This window comes from Gobio gobio (assembly GCF_949357685.1).
Source record: "Gobio gobio genome assembly, chromosome: 8".
Taxonomy (NCBI): Eukaryota; Metazoa; Chordata; class Actinopteri; order Cypriniformes; family Gobionidae; genus Gobio; species Gobio gobio.
This window is the reverse complement of record NC_137114.1, coordinates 31151698-31173824: the sequence shown is the minus strand read 5'-3', so window position 1 is coordinate 31173824 and position 22127 is coordinate 31151698. Positions and strand designations below refer to the sequence as shown.

Here is a 22127-nt window from a genome sequence, read left to right as displayed (position 1 = left end):
GAGCACTGAACAGTATTTTTTCCCAGCTGATGGGAATGGGTACAGCCAATCAGAATCCATCCTGCTTTCATGAGATCGAGAATTTAAACAGAAAATTATCCTATTGGCGTATATATATCGTTATAGTTATCTTCATGGTTGTTGGTGTGAACGGGCCTTTACTCTCAAACGCTGTACAATAGTGTGTGGTGGAAAGTCAGAATGACATCTGCTAACAATAGACACGCTTGGCGAAGGTATTTTGAGGAAGTCGCACCATCGGCCCTCACAGGCTCCAAAAAGAAGGGTTGGTTTGTTCAAGTGGTGCGCATGCCTTTCCCTCCAACGCAAGCTTTTGAATCACAACATGCCCAGTTCAAACCCACACTTACATTATCCCAATCAATCACGACAGCTTCTCGTTTAGCTTTCATCTCCAGAAAACGGCAACACTGCCAGTGGAGGACGCATCCGCGTGTCGGCCAGGACGTGCACAAAAGGCAGAGGATGCAAATGACCCGTCTTTGCGTGCCTATCTAGTAAAGCTGTCTTGCAGCATCTCATTAGAGTGAATTAGGAGAGGGTGTGCGTAAATGTTGGGCCTACTGCACAATTTCTGGTGAGATGTTGGTTCTCAGGGGTGTGTCTGGCATAAGGGCCCGGTGATCTTGCATGTGGTCAATTGAGCGGTTGTACCCACAAAGATAAAAACAGTGCTCATCACGCTGCCATAGAGAGAACACTCTGGTTGGGTGTCTGGCCAAGGGTGCAAGGCAACAAACAGCTCAACCGCTAAATAGCTGTTCCCATGGTGCATTATTCTGACTCAAGGACACGTTATGGAGCGGGGCAATAGGCTAGTGCCACAGGGTCTCAAACTGAGAGAAACCTAGACGTATGCCTCAACATTGTTGTGCATTTTGCCATGTGTTATACAAATAAAGTATTTGCTACTTTTTTTATTCGGCCATTATGAGAAAATGTATTCTTACAAAATTACTTATTTTGTATTATTACAAAAATAACTGTTTAGTGCAATCTTCTAAACTCAGGAGATTATTTATATTTATATATTCATACTACTCAAATACTGTAAATACGTTCATAATCTGTAAATGTTTATTCTGACTAAACGTAACTGTGACCTTATATTTTTTTATACTATTTTTCATATTTTTATTCTTAGAATTTGTATTACTATGTTCTTGTTGTGATTGTATTGTATATGTGCACTGGAAGCTTCAGCACCAAGAAAAATTCCTTGTGTGTGCAAGCACACTTGGCAATAAAGCTCTTTCTGATTCTGATTTATTTATTTATTTATTTATTATCAATCTATTTATTTATTTATTACTTGATCTATCTATCTATCTATCTATCTATCTATCTATCTATCTATCTATCTATCTATCTATCTATCTATCTATCTATCTATCTATCTATCTATCTATCTATCTATCTATCTATCTATCTATCTATCTATCTATCTATCTATCTATCTATCTATCTATCTATCTATCTATCTATCTATCTATCTATCTATCTATCTATCTATCTATCTATCTATCTATCTATCTATCTATCTATCTATCTATCTATCTATCTATCTATCTATCTATCTATCTATCTAAATTATTCAAACAATTTGACCGGGCCATGTTTCGTTTAAGTGTTTTTCTTTAACAGCTAATGTGTCCTTTTACACCAGACTGCAACTAAGCATTGCTTGGTAATTGTTTGACCTAAATTGGTATTATCTAATTGTGTACTTAAATTTAACAGCTGACAGCTGATTGGTTGATTGTAATTGTGAATTCTTGTCATATTTTATTACCATTATCGAAACTATAGCTAATAAATGTGATAATGTGAGAAAATGTAGAAGGTGTCTGAATAAATTTTGGTTTGACTGTATATTATGGTTTATAATGTCACATTGGGTGGCAGTGGCTCAGTGGTTCATGTAGGTTGTCTACAAACCGGAAGGTTGGTGGTTCAATCCCTGGTTCCACCTGACCAAGTGTCGAGGTGTCCATGAGCAAGACACCTAACCCCAGCTGCTCCCAACGAGCTGAATGGCGCCTTGCATGGCTGACACGGACGTCAGTGTAAGAATGGGTGAATGTGAGGCAATATTTATAGCGCTTTGGATGGCCATGGGTCTGTTGAAAGCGCTATATAAATGCAGTCCATTAACCATTGTATATTACTATTTATTTAAGAGTGTTTTTTTGTAACAGTTTTTCTCAGTCGCTTTGGTACATTTCTCGAATCATCCTCGACATTTGCAAAACAGTAAGGGGTTTCTCAAAACAATTCGTACAAATAGCAAAACACCATGGATTACCTGCAAAAGCCAGTCTCTTGCTCAAAATCCTTAGTTCATCTCTCAAAATTAAATATCTGTGTCAATGAACATGTCAGTGCCATCAGAATGACAAGTCCTTGTGTACGGATAAGACAGTCAAATTGCTTAGTCATGTTGTCAATATAACAGTGTACTCTGGAGGGATGTTCAGATGTAAAACTATGGCTAAAGTTTTGATGACAATTATTGTAAATTGTTGGTTACACCTTAGTGTATGTGTGAGTTTGATTGTAAGAGACTGGACAAGATTCACATTTACGCTTTTACTGTTTGTACTGTAATTTGTTGACAGACCATGTAATTGCGATACAGAGAGAAAAAGACAGCACTATATAGCAAAAAGGGAAAAAAACCTGAAAAACAAAAGTAGAAATATGAACGTCAATGTTGTGGGGGGTGAGACTATTCAACAGAGACCCAATATAATACATTTTGATCAACATGACCAAAATTTTACATAATCATTTACATGGATGTACACAAGCATTTGCAACTTGTTCAAAGAAAAGAGAATAATTTTTTTGATGTGCACAAGTGACACAATGATGTGAGAATTGAACAGGTAGTTTTGAGAATGTCAATTCTGATCTGAGAAATGTACCAAAGCGACTGAGAAAAACTGTATTTGTTACATGTCAAAATTGCAACAACAGCAGCGACGTGCATCTGGGATTTGCAAGACCGTAATTCGCCCTTGCTTTAACTGTAGGCCTTATGCTGGAAAACAACCATGTTATAGTAAATTGAGTGGAATGCTATTAGTCATTCCCTATGCATACTTAAACTTGATGCCTCGGTCCCAAGTCAGGCATTCCTCAGAATATTCTCGGCTTTGACAGAAAAGTGCAGTCTCACAGACCCACTTACAGACCAATATCACTCATGCACACGGCCAATAAAGTTTAACATGCAGCACATAAACATCCCACTTGTTAAAACAAAATTTGTTCAGCTCTCTTGCACACTTTCCATCTCTTACACACACAATCCTGTCACACTTTTTCACACATACACACACATTTCTGACACACACATGTGCACATACAAATAAACAATAGTAGGTGTGTTATTTAGGAGGTGACGGCTGATTGTTAAGTGTCAGTGGTTGTGCAAGTGTGCTCTGCGATCCAGTGGCAGGCCTGGTTAATGTTTTTGCACAGCTTTCATTCACTTAATCACTGTAAACACCAGCGAGTAGGAGGCATTCACCTGTTGTTGACTCATTAGGAATTCAGATCAGGCCCTAATAGACGTTAAAGTGTGTCTTCACTATATAGCTAGCATGTATCTGTGATTGCTGAGATAAAGTCTTGCAATTCACTTCCTCTCTGTCGATCAGAGAGATTGGCTATGGATGATCTGTTTTCAGATCCCTCACTTGAACATATATATATATTCAAATCAACAACATTTGAATTTCGCTTGTGCGCACAACGAGCCTCATTCATGAAACTCAAGCAGAACAAATTTTTGTGTAAATCGTTCATAAAGTCTTCTGTACGTGAATTGAATGTGACAATTTATGCAAGAATGGTTCGAAATTCGTTCTGCTCGTGTTACATGAATGAGGCCCAATGTGTCCTCAAGAAAGTGAAAGAGCTGACTTTGGCAAATCTAATGAGCTAGTAAACAAACAATAAACATAACAGAGCCAAATGACTTTGATGTCACATGAGTCAAGGTCAGTGAGTCACGGGGGTCAAATTCGGAAATTAAATTTAACAACTGGGCTATTTCGAGCAACTAATTCCCATTGTTTCTCTCCGACATATGGGCAGTGAATTTTATACCACACCGTGACATTAAAAGTAAACTGAAAAACATCCAGGTGCTGTTTATACCCTGATCTGTCCTTTGTCTAGTTTTGCCTAAAATCTGAGGTTATCATAAGTTCATCAAGAGAAACTGGAAGTGAAAGACAATACATTCACCTCAGTAAAGCCAGATTGCTAAGACTTTGACCATTCTAATTAAAAAGCAGCATCTTGAGCTGCAGTAATTTCAGGAGAGAGACCAGGAAACAGATGTCAGTCAGCTGTTAGAGTAATTCAAGGGCCTGGGGGGGCATGTTGCGACATGAAAAGGCTTCTGCCAGCTGAGTGCCCGACGAAAAAACACTTTCATCTCAGCACTCGACAACAAACGAGAGACGCCACAAAGTGATAGCAAAAATAATGACAAAAATATGACACCATGGGAATCTCTGTCTTAAATTCACTAGGCAGTCAGACTGACAGAGTACAGTTGTTATGTTTCTTACAAGAAAATACTAATGACTGGTAAAATTGTGTAGCAAGATCATGAAGGCCTTATAAAACATAAAATACTCTAATCAATAAAGTCCCAAAAGAAAAAGAGTCCTCAAAGACACCTGGCAGCTCTTTTCTATCACAACAATATTTAATAAATGCTTTAATACATATTGGTGTAAAAAATACGAAAGAAAGAAAGAAAGAAAGAAAGAAAGAAAGAAAGAAAGAAAGAAAGAAAGAAAGAAAGAAAGAAAGAAAGAAAGAAAGAAAGAAAGAAAGAAAGAAAGAAAGAAAGAAAGAAAGAAAGAAAGAAAGAAAGAAAGAAATGTTATTGAAAAGAATTTAACACTACAAAATCCTCCCTTCAAAAAACTAGAACAGGTGAAATTATTCTTATGTAAATTATTTTTACGTGTTTACAATAATCAGTAACAAAAACATAAATTCTGATGCATAGCTAAATTAAACATTTATAAAACTAAACAGAAAATTAAAGGATGGTGAACTTGATTTCACCAAGTGCAACATGTTCCTGGAACAACGTTAAATCAACCAATCAGATTTGAGGGACAAGTTTACAGTTTATGTCACGTTTAGAGTTACAACCAGGGTTAGGTGCTTCTACGTCCGTGTTATTCACCTATCATTTCCCTCTGATTTTAGGCATAAGTTATGGGTAGGTTTAGGCTTAGGGGTAGGGACAGCGTTAGGGTTAGGACTAGCCTACATTTTCGGACAGGAATAATGTTTCAAGATCGACAAAATATGTTGATCTACGTCTATACCTGGCAAAATCACGGTGACCCAACTGCTGCATATTTTAACATATGCCCATAGGCTACAACTTGGTAGGCTATAATGACAATATTTTCCTTTTTTATGTGATTTACAGCGACATTGAATTCTGTTTGTATTATTGATCATTATTCTCCTGTTTATCACTGTAAAGCTGAAACAGCTCTAAATAAATAAAGGTGACTTGACACGAGAATTTCACAATAGTTCTGCTTCGTTATAGTGTAGGCTACCATATATTTTATTTTATATTCTACCACGATTAATTACATCCATCTTAAAAATGTAGAATGTGCTTATGTTAGTTTAGAAATGTATGTCACATATTTCCATTTTATGATGAATGCATTCGGCAGTCTCGTGCGCTCTGCCCTCTGCTCTATAATATGAGCCGTTAGGTGTCGCTGCGCGCGCAGCCTGCAGTGATTCTGGAGACGAACGCCAATCAGAGTCCATCCAGATTCTCAAGTGTCCGATCCATTCTAACACGAGAAGAGGGAGAGAGAAGGGGAGAAGGGTAAAGGACAAGGGACAACACGGAAGAAGCTGGAAACACCGGGGAAAGTTTACGTTTTAAAGAGGAATTTGGACGAGTGGTGATATTTGGACAGGGGGAATCCCGTAAGGGGAAAGTCAAGATCGGCAAGATCATCAGACATGAATCCGAGGTAAGTTTATGTTAATGCATGTATAGTGTAAGTTACCTGTGGCGCGTTCAGGTGTGCGCAGTGAGCGCGTGCCAACATACTTAGCTGATAGATTATGATAACTGGCGCTCGTGCACGCAGGCGTGTCTGGACAGCAGGAGATCTAATTTATTATACTTTTTTTTCTATCGGATTTTTTTTTTTTTAAATAGCCTACTACTTAGTAGCATCTGAAAATAGATAAAACTTATTAAAATGTTTTCATCCCAAAATTTGACAACAAACGAAACTTAGAATAACTAGGCTACTATTACATAGGCTACAACATATTTCATCCTGTCTGTATATCTGTTAGAACAAAACTGATCAATATACACTCTTAAAAATAAAGGTTCTTCAATAGTTCAGCAAGGTGTTCAACCAGGAACTGTTTTTGGTTTTTGTATGAGTTAAATTGTATAGCCTATATTTGAAGATTAAAAAGGTTCTTGATGTCACATTATGGATTCTTAAGATCAGTGTTTTTTTAAAGCACCAGTTGGTTGTCTAAAGAACAAGAGAATAAAATAAAAAGGTTCTCATGACATCTGACTGAAGATCCATAAATCTAATTTAAACCTTTTTAAGAGTGTGCAATAAACTGCGATCTGTCAATAGGCCATGGCATCTATTACACTCAGACCTGCTAATAAAAAGAATGGTCTTACTTGAGCCTTAATTTTCAGAATAAACAATTAGCTAAATAAATGAAGATGACACATTTAGTATTGAAACTACACTATTTCCAGTGGTGTAGTTACATCATAGTTCAACATTCATTTTGTCAGCGTGTTGGGTGATGCAGCCTATACATCATTTCTGCAGCTTTTCTGTCTAAATGTCAGGATCAAATAAATGCCTGTGTGAGTTAAGACTTATGAATTGTGTCACTGACATATACACCAATAAATTAGCTTACAAATAATCAAACCAATCTTTTGTCCAGATAACAATTATAGATTTAACATTTTAAACAACTAGTGTCAAGGGCATGTAATTGTTTTTAACAAGTTAAAAACAATTTCCCATACAAAAAAAAAGTTCCCATAAAAAAAACTACTGTAACACTCTATAAGGTGACGTAGTTACACATTACATGTACTTACTTTAGTAATAACAGTACATTATCCATAATTACAAGTAACTAACCCTAAACCAAACCCTAACCATAACTCTATACATAGTTAATTAATATTACTTATTTGAGTAAGTACAATGTAACTACATCACCTTAAATTAAAGTGTAACCAAAAGTACTTTGATATATACCATGGTATTTACATATACCTCAAGGTTCTTCCAAGAATGCCATAGAGCCATGGTACCATATAAAAAAACATGGTGGTACTTTTTAAAACTTTTGTGCAACTGTATTAAATTATAAAATTTAAATAAGAAATAGATTTTTATTTGTGTTTAAACAGTACAGACAGGGGTGTGCAAACAGTATTTATTTTCCTGAAAAACATCATGAACTCAATACAGAAGTTATGGCCACCATATCCGTGTTTAAGTAGCTCACAGTCATAATAACAGCTCAATAACGTAAAAATATGTTGTGATATACGATAAAACGCCTGTCTCTTTAAGACGAAGCCTCGATGTGTTGAGAAGTTCAAGTTGGGGTCACTCTAAGTTCCTGCCCTCGATTTTACCTTTTAGTTTTATTGTAGACTGACATCACACGAGGCGCTAAAACACTCACACGGCCCAGAAGCCCATTATCATCTCCAGTCGCATTATTACATCCATGCAAAAATAGCCAAGGAAATTACAAAACATACAAAAAACGAGGAAAACTGATGCAGGAGTACGCACGTATTTTTATAGGAGGAGTGAGTGAGTGAGTGAGAGAGAGAAAGAGTGAGAGAGGGAGGGAGGAGGGACAGAGAGCAAGAGGGAGGGTGAACAACATGAAATTCATTGCAATTAATAATAAAAAAGAGTTGGCAGTCGTGCTCGGAAAACTGGCATGGTTTTTGGGAGGCTGGCAGTTCAAAGTTGAAACGTCAGAAATGACTCCAAAAGACTGTTGAGATGATCATTAAGGGAGACTTAGATCGGATGGCAGAAGAGATCGGGCATCCAGGTAACGTTCAATGCTCTTTACATTTTAACTTTAGCCTCTTCATCAACACTTTATTCTAGTTATACACAATATTATTCCGAGCAACGTTTTTTTTAATCTTATTTGAATTGTCAGTACTTTTGCAGTTAGATGTAAATGTAAAAAAACAAAAAAAACAAACACTCGATTGTTTGTCTTTCGGTTTTTGATATTGCACATTGTAGTAGCTATTATATTAACTCCACGATTATTTTCAACATGCAAATACTTTTTTGGAGAGATGAAAAGTTTTTAAATGTTTAGAAACGCTAATGTTTTCATTTATTGCATTGAGAACGCGAACAAGGGACTTGCTTGTGAAGTATAAGTTTATAATCGCATTATGAATCCAGAAGTGTTGTCAAGTATATAGTGATCGGTGATTGGCGGTGTTGTCATCACAGTGACGGGGCTCTCAGCTCATCCTTAATTGAAAATTCATGGTGTTTCACATGCGAGTGATTTGACTTTAAAGAGAATGATTCAATTTTAAAGACAGCTACGCGATGGTTTGCAAATGCAGTCTGAACCTAAATGAGCCATTTAAATACAGTATATTTTGAGACACTTGGATTGTTGGTGTCACTAAACTATTTCAGATTAGATTATCTGTTTTGACTGAACAACATTTCCGCATGTTTATAGATAGCTCTCAGTAATGTAATTTGTTCAATAAAAACTAAAGAGTGAGAAAATGTTTAATTATACTTTTTAAAAATACCCTAATCATATATGTAAAAAATAAGAAATAGCCTGATGTTATGGCACAATATGTATTGTTTATAATACCTAATATTATTTTTTTCTTTTTCACTTTAATTTACAATTAAAAGTGTAACATGATCATAGAGACACTGTAAGCATATTCAGATATATAGCCTCCATTTTTTTAAATCAACTTCTCTATACACTCTATTCAAGTTTTTCTACACTATACAGAACATAAAACAGATATAAATGATGTGATATGTGGCTAGAATATTTCCATCTCATCCCTGACCATGGAGGCCACATATAGGGGATGGTGAGCAATCCTCCCAGTAGTATTTATGAATGAATATCCAGAGCTGCGTGTGCTGATGGAGCGCGCGAGAGAATATGATCGCAATAAGACAAGCTGTGGAAGAGCAACCTGTAACGCATGATATGCTCTTTTCCGAGCTCTTACCTTCAAAATATATGCAAAGATGGTCGATAAATCTCAGGTGTTTCGCTGTAAACCGCTTAAACAGGCAAGATCCAAGACAAACACTCGCTTCTTGGTGCCAAGAGGTTTTGCGCAGGTTTTGCCTTCCATTCACAAAACGATCATGAAACGGTAAAACTTAAAAATAATAATAAAAAACATTAAAAACTGACATCAATTAAAAACTAATTAAAAATCGTTTTATTTCTTGACTGGTGTAGCCTACTAACTGAACTTTATAGGCTATTACAAGTAGGCCTATTGTTTTGTAATTCGACTGCATCCATATGCTTTTCTGTTTTATTTGCCATTCCTTCTCCTAAAAAAACAAAACAAACAAAATACAGGCCTATAGATATTTCTCGTGTTTCCCGTGTTTACAACGGCAAATAGCCTACGCCACTTAAGCAATTTTGAAAGATATGCTTTATGACTGATTGACTGTTTGCTGCTTAAAGGCACATTAGACTCAACCTTCGGGATAAATCTCTAAGGGAGGACGCTTTTGCGGTAAAAAAAAGAAGAAAAAAAAAGAAGAAAAGATGACAGACCGAGGGCGGAGAGAGAGAGAGAGAGAGAGAGAGAGAGAGAGAGAGAGAGAGAGAGAGAGAGAGAGAGAGAGAGAGAGAAGTCTTAAGAACACGAGCAGACCCCTGCCTCGCCCCTAAACCAGCAAAATGACAACAGAGACAAAACACAGGGCTAATGAATACCAAAGCACCTAAAATATGAGCCGCGCACTGTCTTTAATCCAGTTCTGTAGGCCTACCATACCAAATATAGCAAATAGACCAAGCTGTCGCATGCACTTCACACCCAAACAAGTGACATTTTATTGAGCATCGATAGCGTTTGTATTTATATTCAAATTGGTTATCCTATTAACTGTATTTATTCAGTAAAATGTTTTTTTTTTTATTGACGGCCCATTATCTAATGTTTTCTAAAGGTTAGATAAAAAAAAACACCAGTTGAGACGTATTACAAAATGATTTGAAGCTAATTAATCTAATTCGATTCTCATGTGAGACCAAATTCACACAAATTCTCAGGTGCATAAGACGCGTAATGTGAATGCTGGATATGCTTGAGAGGAAGTGTTTACGCGTGAAGTTTTAAAACAAACGTTTCATCACTTCCCTTTATAACACGTTGAACGTATGGTAGAATACAGTTTTTATTCAGTATGTTGTTGTCTGACTAATTAGAACTGATTTTCGTTCTTTTTTTATTTCTTATAAAACTTTCAGGGGAAGGCTTAACCACATTCTTTGCTTTCCATTTCGTCCCGTTTCTTTCTTTATTGTTTGGGCTACATTTTCCTTCTATTTTGTCATCATCTTGTGCTTAATAGAAGTTGTTAAAAGCAGGACAGTACGGCAGGAATCGCTATAAATCATGCGCTCATATCTGCTGCTTTCTCACAGTTAGCCTAATGGAAAGACCATGAGCCAAAAATGGCCATTCACCTTAAAATACACCTGTCCGTGACGAGACGTGTCCGTGGGCAGCAGGGGAGAAGATGAGTTACACAACGTTAGTGCTTTTATTAAGACAGGCGCTGAAGATAGATGCGGACTGAGAGGGAATGTAGCGGGTTGTGTTTGGTTGAGGTGCTTCATTGTTTAGGTTTGCCTGCAACAGGCATGATATCATTGCATCTCTTTGTTTCTGTGCGTTCGTGAAAGTGTGTCCTCTTATAGGCATACTTTACAAATGATGCAATTATATAATCGTTTAAAAACTAAATGACGCGCGTTTAGAAATTAAATGGAACACATGATTTATGAATCAGGAAAATTGTATTGAATAACTCGAGTGTTCAGGCTGACATAAAGGAGGAAGGTACAGGTGCACTGCAGACCGAAAATAACCAGCTGCCGGCATTATTTCGACAAATGTTCAAAGATCATTTAAACTTCTGATTTTAAGCGTCACCTAAACCCCCGCTAAACAGATGCGTAAACGGTTTTTGGCAGCGGCCTACATTTATTGTTTTGACACAGAAATGTACATAGATGCTAATTGTTTTATAAAAATATGTATACAGTAATTTTTTTAAATAGACGAACTTCAATTCGGTCCATGTATGGTTTCTCTGCCTCTCCAACTGTGTCTAGTTTTAGTGGAGCACCCAGAATGACACGCGCGTCTGCGTGCATCTGTACAGTGCGCAGTTGCTCTTTACTTTAAAGAGAGCTAGAGATCCGGCTCACACACACACACACACACACACACACACGCACGCACGCACGCACGCACACACACTATCTTAACAGTAGGCTTTGTATCTTTTTGCATTTAAGTTTAGGCCTACATTTTAACTGTTTAGTTGGGGCTAGTCTGGTCACCTTGGGTGACAGTTTGAGCTCTTTCCGTTAAGATCAACTGCAAAAAACAAACAAACAGTAGGCTACTAATTTCTTTACCTCTTTAGTCTCTCTCTCTCTCTCTCTCTCTCTCTCTCTCTCTCTCTCTCTCTCTCTCTCTCTTACACACACACACACACACACACACACACACACACACACACACACACACACACACACACACACACACACACACACACACACACACACACACACACACACACACACACACACACACACACACACACACACACACACACACACACACACACACACACACACACACACACACACACACATTATTGAATATGTGGTTTATAGGGACTCTCCATGGGCCTACTGATTTTTATACTGTACAAACTGTATTTTCTGTCATCGAACCTACACATCACAGAAAACTTTCTACATTTTTTGACCCCCCCCCCCCAGTTTATTATGGCCAATTTTAAGCCAATTTGGTGACGTTGTATTAAAAAAGTCGAACCCCTGAAAGTCATTGAATAATTCACACACTGTGTATAACACTGATTTTCTGGCAACTGTTTGGTTAAGTATTATTCATGCTAGGAGTTGTGGTTGAATTTATAGGGTAGACATGCACTGAATTTAAGGGCTAATTAAATGGAAGCTTATAACTACAAACTACAGTATTCATCTAAGAGGATTATTTTATACAATGAAATAAACAATGAGAGGAGGAACTGATGTTGTGATGACTGTATTTATTTAGCTTCTCATTTCCCATCAGTGAAACCAGCCCCTGAGGGACCCTAACTATCCGTTTTATCTCATATACAGACTATCCTTATGCAGCAGCGTTTAAACAATAAACATTACAAATTTAACAGAAAATATTACGTTTGCATGCCAGGATTTGCTGCGTTCAGCTTAGTTAGAATTTAAACTTGCCATTATCGGTTAAATGTTTATGTAGTGACTTGTAGGAATCCTCTGACAAGTGATCTTTTGAAAATGGGTTGATTTAAGTCACACTTCGATTCAGTATTCTACAGCAGATTGTCCTGTCATGAATTTGCTGCATTTTTTGTCCCTGCTGGTTTATGCCTGCTGTTCATCACACTTGCAAAACCTTCAGTCTGAATTTGTTTAAAACTCCACACACCACCTCTGGAATTCTTTATCAGGAAGACAGCAATATGAAAACATGTTTATACTGGCATTTGTCCTCTGTCTTTTTTCTTTCTTTTTTTTTGTTAACTGCACTTCACTGTAAGTTTTAAACATGTGGGTTTGTATCTTGATAATGACAAAACCATTGCAGACTCACTCGGTCAGCTATAGCTCACTTTTATGGAGTTCTTCTGATGCTTGTTGTATTAAAGGAAACGCTGAATTGTTTGCCCTCAATTCCCAACCTGAAAGTCTACAAAGATATCAAAGAGTAAATGAAGAACCATATTCAAGCTCAAGAAAATGCACACAAGCTTAAGTGTTCTTTTTTAAATCTTCAAGTGCTGCCAGTCAAGTTTTACAAGGCTGTCCAACACAAACAGATGTGTCAGTGTGTTATTTTTCAAAAGACAGCTATTTAAAAAAAAAAAGGGGAATAGGCATGGCCGCTTATACCACAGTACTCAAATAAGACAAATTCAGCAGCATTTGAATAAGGATCTAAATCTGGTAGTTTATATTTGTTTGTAAAAAAAATTCTGGCTTCTGCTTAATTGTTGCATTTCTCTTCTGTTTCAGGTATTGGTCTGAAGTCGATGCTGGATGCCATGGAAGTCCCAAGTCATGCTAGGCACCTTCTCCTGCAATTGAATACACAACGAACCAAAGGCTTCTTATGTGATGTCATCATTGTGGTGCAAAATGCACTGTTCCGTGCTCACAAGAACATCCTGGCAGCCAGTAGCCTCTACCTTAAGTCTCTTGTTGTTCATGACAACCTCATCAATCTGGACCATGAGATGGTCAGTCCAGGTGTGTTTCGAGTCATTCTTGACTATATCTACACAGGACGCTTAAGTGAAGGTGACCCCACCTCACCAACTGAGCCAAATATAGGTGCAGTTCTGGCGGCTGCAAGTTACCTGCAACTGCTGGATCTGGTGACTCTATGCAAGAAGAAGCTGAAGAGGAATGGGAAGTACCATTTACGTCCTAACCCTGGGTTTTTACCTTACAAGATAGGCTCCAGTGGCATGGGTGGAGGACGGTTTCGAATATCTACCCCTGTCATCCACCCCTGCCACCCTGGAGGAGTAGTAAGCACCCCTCGACCTACACCATTAGAGGACCTGCCCCCCCTTCCACTGGCCTCCCATGCCGGAGAGCTTTATGCACCAGCTCCCACCCAGGGTCCACCACCATACCCCCCAGCAAAGGCATCCCTGTCACCGCAGTCAGGCCTGCGCTTGCCCCCTACTGACAGGAACTGCCCATCTGTCTATGGCCTTGACCTGTCCAAGAAAAGCCCAACATCCCAATCCCAGCATCCTTCTGGTCATCCCCACTTGATCTCCTCATTTCACCCAGAAGAGGAGCCTGAGGGAGAGCTAGACCGAAGCACCAGCCCTCTGCTCAGTCCTAACGATAGCTCCAGAAAAATGGACAGGTCTCTTACCCCACACCCGTTCCCCCTACCCAATCATCCACTTGCACCCCATCTTCCCCACCTGCACCGTCCTCAGGGCCAAGAATCTTACCCCTGCCCTCCCAGCCCAGAACCCATGGAGGACTCCAGAGAACAAGGTCGAGATGGGTCCAGCATCTATCGGTGGGTGAAGAATGAGCCTTCCAACCCAGAGGATGAAGATGAGGAGGACGAAGAGGATGACAGTGGAGGAATGGGTGAGCAGGATAAAGAGAGACACCACCAGCACATTAACCACCATAAGAACAGCGAGGAAAAGCTGAACATGAGCGAGCGGGGCTATGACAGGGGGACCTGCGATGATGGCGAGGATGAGAATGGGACCGGCAGCGAGGAGACGGGGAGCAGTGAGGGTCGCCCATCTCCCCCTGTTCCAGGTGGAAGATATCACATGCCTTATGAGCCAGAGAGTTTCGGAGATAACTTGTACGTGTGCATCCCTTGCGACAAAGGCTTCCCCAGCTCTGAGCAGCTTAATGCCCACGTGGAAACGCATAACGAGGAAGAGCTAAACAATGGGAGTGAGCTAGACAACAACAACAGCAGCAAACCCAACAATGCCCATGGACCTATAAGCTTGAACAGCTCTAGTGGCCTTCACAGCCCTTTCCTAGACAACAAATCGGTGCAAAACCTCCATTCCATTGGACTTGGGGAGATCATACGACCATATCGCTGTTCTTCCTGTGACAAGTCTTATAAAGATCCCGCCACCCTCAGGCAACATGAGAAAACCCACTGGCTTACACGCCCATACCCCTGTAGCATCTGTGGCAAGAAGTTCACCCAACGTGGTACCATGACACGCCACATGCGCAGCCATTTGGGCTTAAAACCCTTCGCCTGTGATGCCTGCGGCATGCGCTTTACTCGGCAGTACCGTCTGACGGAGCACATGCGCATCCACTCCGGAGAGAAGCCCTACGAGTGCCAGGTGTGCGGGGGCAAGTTTGCACAGCAGCGCAACCTCATCAGTCACATGAAGATGCACAGCAGTGGAGCAGCTGGTGGAGGACTGACTCCTGACGGCAAGCTGAAGATGGACTTCTCCGAGGGGATTTATCCCCTGAGCAAGTACACAGCTGAGCATTTGGGTCTGAAGCAGGAAAAAACCTCAGACCTTCTTGCAGCTTCTCAGCACTTACTGGCTGACGCCAAGGCCATGGAGAGCCTCTACCCGCTGTCAAAGTTGGCTGTGGAGCACCTCGGCCTCACCCACAACAAGATGGACATCCTGAACCAGTCTTTGCCCACTTCCCAGCAGTCCCACACCATTGACCGCTACTCTCCCAGCTAGAGGGGGGAACCACTAACTATACTTTCTAAAGAGACATCACTGTATACCATTCACAGTATTCAACTCTCACCTCATCTTTATTTGAACCTGCACCCTTAAAGAGTGGAGGCCAGAATGTGTTGGCCATAAAAATGCACAAAACTGTTTAATTCTGAACGTGCCTTTCTTAGCAGATTTTGCAGTACGTGCATTTCTTAAAAAGTCTTTCCTAAAAGGAGGAGACTGCTTTATTTATAATCAGTTTTGACCGTTGGACACTCAGACAATGCAGTATTTATAAAAAAAAAACAACTTCTTTTTTGTTCAATCACCGAGCCAAACAACCAATTGAAAACCAAAAAGAGATTGTTTTTATTTATTTTCTTTTTTTGTATGATGGAAAAGCCAAAGAGAAAATGTCAAATGTTACAGAAGAGAGTTGCAATCGTACCCTAAACCTGTGTACTAAGTATTATTGGTGTATATAGAATGAAAAAGCACATATGAACAATATTCAGGGCTTCTGTCCAGAACGGAGATATCTGGACGAAAGAAAAAGCCAAATCTTTGGGATTTTATAGTAATTGGAGGACTTTTTATAGACTATTTTTCGGAGTACTGGATCACCTGTATCTGATTTTCCAGCTTTGTGAATGGCCCAGTTTTTTTTTTCCATACTAAAGGGAGCAACTAACTGAAGAGTGTGTTTGTTCCAGGACTTAGGTAAAGTGATCTAAGCTTTTTTTCTGCATTGATGTAGTTATCCTCTTCAGCGTGGAATGAGAGTTCACAGAGAGTGCCATTTAATTTTTTTGTGACCTTCAGGTGTATGGTCTCAAGCTATTTAGTGTCTTTGTTCCCTTTCCTTTCCTCCAACGCCAAGTGCCTTTAGCTTATTGAAAAGTAGCAAGTACTGCCCTGTGATCTCACAACTGGAATATCTTTGTGCATATTCCGATCATGATATAACAATCCGTGTCCACGTGTTTCGGTCCATCTGGTGCGACAGACTAAGCATGGGTGGTGCCTTTGAAAAGTCCATATGCTTCGGTTGCATTGCAGTCGACCCCTTTGAAAGATTCTCTGCATGATGGGATGTTTAACGGTCACAGCGAAGGCACTTTTGTGTATATAAACAGTGACATTTTGTAAGTGATTGATTCAGCAACACCTTTAAGACCTTTCCTTATGTGAAATGTTTGAGAGGGCCTCCTCACCCCTATTACAGTGCAGTTAATTTCAGGCTAATGTGACGGCTTTAACCCCGTGCTGCCTCACGCACACACGTAGAGCCGTTAATGTGACAACCATCTGAACATGAGGAGCAGGGCAATCTCTCGCTCTCTCTCTTTCTCTGATACTGTGAGCGCAGATAGCAGCAGCTGGTCCACTCAGGGTAAGCCCTGTGAAATCTCAGATTTTCGAAGACTATCCGCGCTTGTCTGTCCCACTAATGTTAGATTTTATGCCAGTTGACCAGGCCCTGTGATCTGAACATACACCCTAATCCCCCAGCTACCGCACTAACATATCATAAGCTACACTTACAACGATCAATCCTTCATTTCTTTCAAGCAACATGAAACACAGTAGCCTGTTAGGGTTTCTTCCTTTATGTCTTACAATTCATCTGCTTTGCCTCCAAGTAAATCGTTTTACAGTGGATGTAAATGTTCTAATGAGATACGGCACCCGCTGTTTTTTATTCCAAAGACCATGCTGACATTTTTGTCTTTTCCTCTGCCAGACCTTAAGTGAAAAAATTTCGTTAACCACTAGTTACAATTACAACCTCAGTTGGTGAATGTGAAAACTTAAACCACAAATGCACTGTGAAAGAACTAGTGAATCTTAAAGCTTTAGAGCTTAGTGAATTTTGAACATGTAATTTGGGACAAATTACCTGGGCTTTACTCTGTAGAATGTCAGCTATTCAAATGTCTCTTTTTTTTCTTTTGGTCAGATTGAACTCTCTTAATCAAAGCGAAATGACATTGGTGCTTACCTCAGGACTGAGCCTATCATAGTGTGGGTGGCAATGCTTTAGCAATAGTTTAACATAAAAACACAAACACAATTGCTGTCTGTGTCTTATACAGTAAAATCCAAGCACACTTTCTAAAGGGATCTTATTGTTTTTAAACATGTGGTTATTTCACAATGCTAAAAATGTGTCTTTTTTCCCCCTGAAATGATTATTTGATTTTTTTTTCCTTCTTCCTGATTAGCCTATGCAACTGTCTACTATTTTTACATTACACAATGAAATGGTAAATGACTTAATTACCATAAAAGGCAAATTTGTACATTAAAAATGATTTCTTGATAAGAATTCTGTGTTTCTCTGTACACTTGAAGATGCTTAGAGTTATACAGCACAGTTTGAAACTCACACATGCACTAAAAGAAATGCCAGACAGCAAGTCCGAGTACTGTTAACGTTATGCTGTATAAGAAATGTTGTGTGTTTATCAATAATGCGCCGCAATGATAAACACTTGGCTGGGTTGGTAAGGAGGGAAGCATAGTTTCTGAAGTTGATTGACCAATTTGTTCTGGGCGGGCCTGCAGAAACTTTAGCTGACCTTTTTGCAGAGAGGCAGGATTAGACTCCCAGTGAGGTTTTGTATACATGTACTATTAAACCACACGCATGAAACCAGCTTGTTTGGGGCGAGACAGATGCTGAAATTTCCCAACACTCTTAAGTGGACAGCCGAGATCCAGAAATTCCTCTCAACTTAATTTTGCAAAACACATGAAAACAGTCTGGGCACCGAGGTTTGTTTGTATCCAAACGAAACCCAGAGCGTAAACGGAATACAAATCTTCTGACTCGAGGCATAGAACAATATTACAGCTATCATAACAGTTAAAACTTTGACCGCAGACATATTAATACTCGCCGAGGAGATGTGACAGTCCGTTTGAAGTGGATTTCAGTGGTGGGAAAATAAATCTCACACTCCCCTTCTCCACCATTCATTAGCTTGCTCTCATCGAAAATCTATCGCTCTCTCTTTCCTGCTCTCCGACAGACAAAACAAGAGAAAAAAAAGACATTTTCCACTTCGGTTCCAAAAAGTGTAGAGAAAAGAAAACGAAATTTGAAGTGCCTCTGCTACCCTGACGGCTCTGGGAATATAGAGGGGTGTGTGAGTCCAGGTCAGGGGGCAGGTGAGATGTTTGGTTGTTTTTTTGTAAATCTGAACACGAAAAGTGCTTCTGTTAATGGAGCGGTTACAAAGGAGTAAAGTTGAGCTGGGGAAGTGAACTTTTGACTTTGTAGTAGCAGTGAGCAGGATGTTTGGTGTGGTTCTGCTCAAAAGCAGATAGGCAGATGATGATAGAGAGGGACAGAGAAAGCAAAGGAGGGTGAGAGAGAACAGAGCAGGTTTGGCGGGTGGACTGCAGCCATTGTCTATCTATGGAAAAGTAGACTGAAAACCTCCGTCCTTGATTTGTGTTCCTCAAATATGTTTCTAAAAAAACGATTTACCCGAATTCACAGCATTTGTGGCATAGTGCTGATTACTACAAAAATGTATTAGGACTTGTCCCTATTTTAAAAGAGCAAAAATCTGGGTTATAGTTAGGCACTCACGATACAACTGAATGCCAAGGGCCAATCCGTACACATTAAATTACTCGCCGTTTCAAAAGTATAGCACATGATTATAATGTGAAAAATGCTTGCTAACTTTGCCTGTATGAAGTTAAATCTAGTTTTAAAACTTTGTGGCCCTGACAACATTTTATATGAAAAAATGATCAGCTTTACAGCTCAAATACACTGTAATACTCAAAGTGGTTTGAGTAGGCTAACCTTAAATTAAACAAATTAGTTTAAGAGTATATAGAGCTTTCTTTTCTTTTCACAAAACAACTTTTCAAGTAATCTGAATTGTTTCATTGTTTTGAGTTTTTAACTTATTTCTTTTAATTTAGACAAACTTGGCTGGGATTTCTATTTCCCAGCATGCTTTGCCGTGGCACTCGAAAGGGAGAGTATGCTAAAATGAAGTGCTATAAAAATGATTATTTTATGTGCAAGATTAATGATAAATTGGAGATGTAGCAGTGTTTAAAGTTTAGCTGTGCCAATTTAGAAGAGTTTATGTTATGTTGGGGGTTAATGTCACAATCTTGGTGACATTAAATTTGAGAACATGTCCAATGTTCTGCAGTACAAGGACAGCAGTAGCCTACTCATTCAACAATTGCTATACTCTGCAAATACTATCAAAGTATTGTTACAATTAGTTAGAATTGAATGAATTAGCTAGTTAAAGGTAGCCAAGTTTCCACTACTAAAAATATTTAAGTTGTCATGATAATTTTAGGTGAAATTTATGAGTTTTGAATTAGCTTACTTAAATATTTCAAGTTAAGAGCAATTCAAATGCACTAGTACAAATTAAAATCTGCTAGTTGTGCTTACTTAAACTGAATTTCTTAACTTAAAAATGTTGATGTAACTGATTGCCTAATTTTTTTTAGTTTTGCCAACTTATTCGGGTTTATAAAACATTGTAACAGAAGAATGTAAGTGCTTTATGAAATCAAGATTCACATTGCTGAATCATTCAGAAAGTTGCCCCATTTACTTCTACTGCAAGTGCCGTATTAAATTACAGTAACCTTGATTTTTGCACTTTTTATTTTTTAAAAGAAAGATGACAAATTGAGATGGTTAATCAACAAATACTATTGATTTAGCTAGCTTGAACCTCAAATAATAATTTGATAATCTTCTCTTCCTTTCTTTCAAATTGAATGGAGGCGGTTTTTGGCATCTCCGAGTCATTAACCCTCTGGTCACCCTGCTTGTCCTCATCACGGGCCCTGCGAAGAGAAACAAAACTTGAGAAATGGAGTAAAAAATGTGGAACAATATGAGTCTGACCATACTTCATAAATGTGTCCAAAGGAAATATTCCTCTCAGTTTCAGGAAACCCCACTCAGTCAGAGCTGAAAACCAAAGCTGGTCGTAAAGTATAAAAGGAACCAATATACTCTTAGAATGTTTAAATAGCAAAATCGGAAGTTTCTATTGTAGGTTCATCACAAGTATGATACAATTATGCTACTAACGTCCTTCCTGAATTTAAAGTTTTGTGTATGAGAGATAATCTAGACCGGTTCGACACATTGAGAATCTTAGAAATTCTTATCAAGAAAATAGCCTGGCTCACTTCCTTCATACGCCTGGTACAATTTTGACCCAATCTAGATTTAACATAAAGGATCGATCTTGACTCAGTCTGCAGTCATGTTGTGGGATGTCTTGGTGTCAGTGGAGTGGCCCACATTGCACCTGTCCATCTGTCAATGTCTAGAAGAAAGGAAAAATGGTTGAATAGGGAGTGAGGGCGCTGTGACACATTCATCTGTTTCACATCATCATTTTTGTGGCTTTATATTTGAATCATGACTTCGGTCACTCATCTTTCTCAGTGGTCTTCTCGTTCGTGCCACTCCTTCTTCTTCCTCCCACTCAATCTCCTCCTTTCATTCTCTACGCACACTTTCCCAAAATGACCTCGAGCCGCTGTTCTCCCTCTCCTATAGCCTGACCCACGATGCTCAGCTCTTGCCCACACCTCTGATGAAGAGGCGCCCAGCTGTTTTTCATGCTGAAGAAGACAGTTGTCTAAATGTTTATGTGAATAACTACTTTCTCTTCAAGCCCTGATCGAGTTCCCGAGTGAACTTAAAGGCATGTGTTAATATCCTACACTAGGCAACGTAAACTATGTAAACCGTATGCGGGGGCTATTGTCTCTGACTAAATACCTATAAATATGTCCCAGAGACGGATTAAAGAGGAACTTTGTGATTAAGGAAACTTGACTATATAAAAGGGAAATGAACATACTAATGCCGCACTTGCCAGTAAGGCCAACATGTTTAGGGTTGCACAATTTTGGCTTGGTCACACAGATGTTCTCGCCCAATGAATCTGTGGAAATCTCTAAATGGCATGCTTTAAAAAAAGAAAGGTTTTTAAAGTATTTATAGTTTACAACAGAACCATATATGGGTCAATGACGTGGTGGGTTTTTTTTTTGTCTGGAATCTATTGATATATATATATATATATATATATATATATATATATATATATATATATATATATATATATATATATATATATATATATATATATATATATATATATATATATATATATATATATATATATATAAAATAATGGGTGACAAATTACAGGAAATGCTGTTCTATTAATTTTGAGTTAAAGTAAAGTATATCCATGAAATTTGACTTTGACTTTAATATTACTTATATATATATATATATCTGACATTGTAATAAAGAAAAAGTCTCAAATGCTGAAATCCTTATTTGGCAAAATCTTTTATTATTATTAATGTTATTTATATATATTTAAATGTTTTGTTAATTAAAATAACAGTTTTTATAGTGCCTTTTAATTCTTAATACCCTTTCAGAGATGTGTACACACAAAT

The 22127-nt window shown here is 38.6% G+C and overlaps 1 protein-coding gene across 2 annotated transcripts; it reads left to right on the top strand.

Annotated features, from left to right (window-relative positions):
• The first annotated feature begins 5873 nt into the window (after positions 1 to 5873).
• On the top strand, positions 5874 to 19173 carry hic1 (hypermethylated in cancer 1). 2 transcript variants are annotated; one of them, XM_079823944.1, is made up of 2 exons: positions 5874 to 6062; positions 13453 to 19173. In XM_079823944.1, the coding sequence occupies exon 2, from the start codon at positions 13470 to 13472 to the stop codon at positions 15654 to 15656; it is 2187 nt and encodes a 728-aa protein (XP_079680070.1). In that variant the 5' UTR covers positions 5874 to 6062; positions 13453 to 13469; the 3' UTR covers positions 15657 to 19173. The 2 variants fall into 2 exon arrangements, with proteins under 2 accessions (XP_079680070.1, XP_079680069.1); XM_079823943.1 differs by lacking the exon at positions 5874 to 6062 and adding an exon at positions 7957 to 8169 and having other exon boundaries at positions 13453 to 18721.
• The last annotated feature ends 2954 nt before the right edge of the window (positions 19174 to 22127 follow it).